We start from the raw sequence: 6,000 nt of genomic DNA, 5'->3' as shown, positions 1-6,000 counted from the left end.
TAGGGCCAATGAAAACAAAAGGAGTGTGGATTGTGAGGGGTACTTAAAACGCAGTATTTTGGAAAATAGCCATGTTTTAAGACCTTCAAAACTGAAGAGTTTGTGCATGTTTTCGTCTGAATGAGTAGTTATAAATACCAGGTGAAATCCAAGAGACACCTTACCATACCCTACTAAAAGCTCCTGTGGCCAGCTATTCACTAAATAATACATTTATTAGTGTGAGTGTAACATCTCAAACATGCCCACCGAAGCTACACCCCTGCGTACCTTGCAAACAAGCACACCATCTTTGGTGGTTATTGGCGCACGTGTAGCCAGGACACCATCAGACTGCAGAATAAGATACGTAAAAAAGAAAAATACAAGGCAGCTAGGCTTTTCCATCTATGCACCCAGGTGCTGGAGTAATATCCTCTCCTTTGAAGCAGTCCACTGGTATTCGGCTGGATTTGTGCTATAGAAATATAACATACATACTATGCTCAGGTCTGAGATTGACCACAGTGGAGTTTTTCCTCAGTCTGAGAATCTCAAACAGAGATGAAAATAGAACTATATGTTAATCAACGTTTTAGTCATATTTGAACAGATTGTCCATAAAATATGTTTAAACCATTCTTTATTTGTGTGCGCAATCTTTCGGACAAATGTGGTTGACCATGCTCATTTCCAAAGCGACTGCAAGAAGTCTTATGTTTCCATCTTCTGTAATAAAACTTTAGAAGCATTGCGGCGTTTAGATCCCTATTACAGCATCACCTTCGGGTTGTTCATAAAGTCAGACAATTTAATCAGCCCGTGCTGTCCAATGCTGAGCGGATAAAAGGAAAATATGAGTTAATTCAAGGAATTAATATAAAAACAGGTGTCAGACAAAAGGCACATAAACTGGCACAAGAAATCAGCTTCTTTTTTATGTTTTGCAACCTGTCCTTTCTGTCTCACTGTATAGGTCTTGGATAATTTCTGATTTTCCCCAACTTACCCGAAGGCTTCGAAAGATTCTTGTAATTTCTAACAAGCATTACAAATGCAATAGGTCTCGCCTTTTATTAAGTTAAAGCCATTTGCTTTGCTATACAATACCATTAGCAAAGCAAATGGCTTTAACTTATGAAACCCTAAGCCGGGTCTTTGACCCTCTGCATACACTGCCGAACGTGACAGAAAAGCCTGTTTCCAGCAAGAGGACAGGTGACTGCGCTTCCAACAACAGAGAACATATTCTAGCCAAATTAAAACTGACAAATGCAGAATATTAAATCAATACTCAAGTAGCGTGCAAGTGCCAGCTATATCACCCACAAAATAAAGAAAGTTAAGTGTCAAGTGCTCTAAGTAGGCCCAATATCATTATGCACCTACTAAGTTTCATGCATCCCAATTTTGAAATCATCTATTTTCCCATAACCGAAAATATTCGATTATTCTATTAATTCCACTATCTCTTACTACTTCATTCATTATTTAATTATTGTGCTGTTAGGCCAGCTGACTTCACTACGGTAATTATGTTCCGGTTATATTATTCGCATTCTGTTTAATGCACCTTTTGGACTTTGTTTTCCTCTGTCCCAGGGTTCAATGCTCACGGCGCGGGGAAGAGCTGCTACGTCGGGCACCAATGGTTCGGCACCCCTCAAGGCTAAAGAAGTGACGCCACTTTACTACTTAAATGTCGAGGTCAAGTGTAACCGGTGGGGAGCGAATCCCTTTTCAACCCAACCACATGTTGAACAGCATTACAGCTCTCAAGGCACCAAGCTTCTCTGCAGTCAGACAGGCTAGCAAAGGCACTCCACTGTCGAGTCCCATTACAGGACAAGAGCGTCTGTGGTTACTAAACATTTCTGAGAGAGCGCGGAATAGGATTTAAAGGGACCAGTCCATGGAGCATAATGTTATCCTGGACTTTGGAATCATCAAAGCAAATGAGTAAGTGCTTCTCGGACAGAACTCAAATGCGCACTGCCTTTTCTTGTGCTTGACTGATGCCCAAGCACTGACATCACCGAGATCTCGCGCCTACTGACTTAGGGTTCTTTTATTTTACTGTTAATCTTCCCAAAACTTTGTGTACTCACGTTCACAGCATGTCTCTCCTATGGAAGCATGCATCTGCGTTTTACATTTGTAACAACAGACTTTGAAGTCCAAAGCTTCTTCCAGTGGCGTAAAAAAACATGATGGGGCCCCTGAAGAATGTGACGAGGGCCCCCGAGACTCCCATAGCTCTCAGGTACTCATAGCCATGGTCTGACTAGGGCCCCCTGGTGCCCCTTCTGCTCTACCTCTGCTTCAAAGGAGGTGCAAGACATATGTATGGTAATCAGCCGTCCAAACATTGCTATGTCCCACAATCCTCTCTGCTCCACCTTGCAGGGCACAATACACTCGGCCTCGCATAATCCCTGCATCATGTTTCGCAGGGGCCAGATGGCATGTAGATCTGAGGAAATGCATACGTGGCAGCACATTAAAGTGAACTTCTACACCTTTTTTCTCACCCTACAATTAAAGCTATTTAATCGTCATGCTTCCGGGGTAAAAAAAAAAAGAGCTTTGGAACGCCAAAGGTCAAAGAGTTAAGCGCAGCTTTTGTTTCATAACTTAATGCGCCTGAGCCCAGCATCGATACTTGGTTCGTTAATGGAGGCCATAATTAAAAAGCCATCGCGAGGTGCAATCCGATTACAGCCAGGCAAGGCCGGACTCCAGCGCCGAGAAGGCTGATGCGCGTGTTTATTAGATTGACTCTGCCGGTAAACAGGCTGGTGGGGGCAGAGAAGGCGGAAGGACGTCGCTTACTTACAGCCCGAGAGCTGCAGTTTATCGATCCGGTCACTTGTTAGAGGTTCATTTTCCATATGATTCCCTTGCGCAACTTTCTCAACCATTCAGATGAGGATGCTACAGAAACGGGTGTCTTAATCCCTACTTGTGTCTTCGCTGAGCACTTTTTTGGTTAGAAATACAACTTCATGTGACTTGCTGAACATACATATATATATATATATATATATATATATATATATATATATATATACCTACTGGCGGTCGCCAGTAGGTAGTTATAGTTAGGACCCCTTTTCCATAGGAAATCCGCAACATTCTATTTTGAATAACTTTGGCGCCGGTCGATGAATCCTCGCGAATTTCTCAAAATAGGTGGGGCGCTACGCTCCGCTCCTACCCTGAAAGTCTCGGGGGGATTCGTCAAGCGGGGGCTGAGATAAAAGGGGGGTCCCAAAACGCGTTTTTCCCATGCATTTTTCCATAGGACCTTTAGACAGAGCTACAGCCCGAACGGCTGAACAGAATTACTAGAAATTTGGCAGAGAGGTAGTCCCTAGGTCAAGGAAGTGCCTTTTGTAGGTTTGGTGTAAATCTGTTCAGTAGATTCTGAGAAAATAGCCTTTAAATCAATATATATATCTGAGCCCGCTTACGGTACGCTTACCGTACGCTTACCGTACGCGTACGGTGGCGTGCGCGAGCGCGATTCTGATTGGCTCTTAGATCTTAGTAAACATTCGAATCGGCCGAAAACAGGAAGCGGCGTCCGCCATTTTGTCTCTCGCACTGAGTGTTATTTATCAAACATGATGCCAAAAAACATGTTACGGGGCTGTTTTGACAACTCCCTCCCACATAGTCATGTTGAGGGAGTCCCCAAACATCCCCCAAGAGCAAAAACGGTTTTATTTTTTTTTCGGCAATTTCGCCGAGTACGCTTACCGTACGCTTACCGTACGCGTACGGTTAAAAAATAGAAATAAAAAAAACACTATCCACACTTACCCCACCCCCTGTGCTTTTGGTGGCCGCAGGCCACCAAATATACAGGGCTCATCACATCAGAAAAAAAACTAAATTTTGGCAACATGAAATTATAAAATCGAAATAAAAAAAAAAATATCCACATTGACCCCACCCCCTGTGCTTTTGGTGGCCGAAGGCCACCAAATGTACAGGGCTTATTAAAGTTGATAAAAACCGTGCACGGAACGAACTGCGTTAAGTGGGCGCGCACGCCTCGAATGGCGTAAAGTAACTTAGCATTTAAAAAACCGTACAAATTCACTGAAAAAACCATAGGTTTCACACACGTTATAGTTAGGAATTAGCATTTAAAAAACCTTGCAAATTCACTGAAAAAACCATAGGTTTCACACATGTTATAGTTAGCGGAAATTTTACTGATAAAAAACCAATGAAATTGCCCCGTTATAGTTAGTGCTGGCAACTATAACTCACGCGACCGCAATCTTCTGCTGATGACATATGTGTCTTTATAAAAAAAAATATTTGTAATATATGTATAGCTAAAAATGTATGGAAGAAGACATGGGCAAATAAGTGTCTAAATACAGTATTAGCATCAGCAGAGGATTGCGGTCGCGTGAGTTATAGTTGCCAGCACTAACTATAACGGGGCAATTTCATTGGTTTTTTATCAGTAAAATTTCCGCTAACTATAACATGTGTGAAACCTATGGTTTTTTCAGTGAATATATATAAATATATATATACCCACACCAGGAAAAAAAAAGCGACAGACGGAAATGCTCCAAGCACTCACAGTGGATGTTAAATACTATAGATTAAATATTTGCTCATCTGTCCAGCTAGTACGCAAGGCTGCGAGCTCCACGTAATCACAGCTGATCCCCGGGAGACATGTGCGGGTGGAGCGAAAAAAGGTGCTTAGCGGCTTATTAAGAGACACTGTCTCATGGGGAGGAGCCAAGATGGCGACCGGAGCAGACGCTTGAGCGCCCGGCTCCGTCGGCCCGTGGCCTCGGACTCCTATCCTGATGCCCATCCTCGCCGAATTTCGAGGTGCAACGTATGCGAAGACGCACTGACCGCGCTGCCGCTTTCCCGGAGTCTCAGCCCGCCCGGATGCCCGAGTTCTGGGTGCTTTTGTCCTCTGCACTAAACCCCTGCGCCATTATGGCCTTTGCCGGCCCCCTGGAAGCTCCGCAGTTACCGGACCAGCTAGCGCTAACCTGAGCCCCGCGGTCCCGATCTCACCTCGCACCACGGATCGTTGCCGGACGAGCCCGGGGAGAGACGGCCGGACACCTTCTGCACCCTGTGCCTGACGGGCTGGAGCTGTGGGGTGGGCCCCGGTGCGGCGGGTCTCCTGCCCCGCTCTGAGGACCGCGCTGTGGGAGGCTGCTGACCCCCTTCACCTATTGCCTAGCCGGCGGCGAAGAGAACCTGCGAGAAGAGAAGCGACTGTCGGCCTTCCCTGTTGCGGCGTAGACCTGAGGGGAATTGACTCCTTGCCACGACCCCCCCCCCTGGCCATTGCAACGTACAGCGGCAAAACATGGCGTTGAGTGCCTGCTCGCGGCTGGGGGGTGATACTCCGGTCTCGCCCGCTGCCCACTTCGCCCTCCCTCTTCCGGACACCAGCTCCACAGTGCCGTCCCGGATTGCTGCCGATGTGGGGGCCCGGCTTCCGCTGACATGCGGCTCCGTTCTGGCTGTCCTGCGGGACTTTCAACTACAAATGTGCGCTGGCCTGCAGGCGCTGAGTGAGCGGTTTGACCCCATACTGTCGGCTGCGGGTCGTGAGCGCTCGGTTTGTCATCCACAGGGCGTGGGTCTCCCGGTGCTTTTGTCCTCTTGCGGGGACGAAACGGCGGTGTATGATTGTGCTACACTGGTGCCTTCCTCCGGCGTTCCCGGCACCCGGGGTCCACCGCTCTCCACCTCAACTGCGGATACTTTGTCCCCCTGGTCATGGCTGCCTGCTTCATTGTTGCCTGCCTCACCGCGCCCGCAAGAGTATCCTGCTGAGCGACACCTAACGGCTTCGAGGAACCGTCCGCGGTGGCCTACTGCTTCCTTTTTGTGGAACTCCTGTTCTTTACTTGCCAGGTTTGGATTTTATGTGGTGCAAATAGAGACCTCAATAGATGGTCGGCGGCCATTTCGTGATCTTACTTCACCATCTTCTCACAAGCGGCCATCTTGTCTTTGTCT

General features: G+C 46.8%; 1 protein-coding gene across 1 annotated transcript in view; it reads right to left on the bottom strand.

The window, feature by feature from the left end:
* Positions 1 to 697: 697 nt before the first annotated feature.
* The window catches only part of LOC146856853 (ropporin-1-like), a 243,596-nt gene continuing 238,293 nt past the window's right edge, over positions 698 to 6,000 (bottom strand). The window contains exon 9 of the mRNA XM_085646769.1: positions 698 to 814. Within this exon, the coding sequence (XP_085502895.1) occupies positions 751 to 814 (64 nt within the window). The 3' untranslated portion in view covers positions 698 to 750. The remainder of the gene's footprint in view (positions 815 to 6,000) is intronic.

The sequence above is a fragment of the Triturus cristatus genome, chromosome 3_2, assembly GCF_964204655.1.
Source record: "Triturus cristatus chromosome 3_2, aTriCri1.1, whole genome shotgun sequence".
NCBI lineage: Eukaryota > Metazoa > Chordata > Amphibia > Caudata > Salamandridae > Triturus > Triturus cristatus.
The sequence above is the reverse complement of the archived record's forward strand: the minus strand, read 5'-3'. Positions and strand labels throughout refer to the sequence as shown.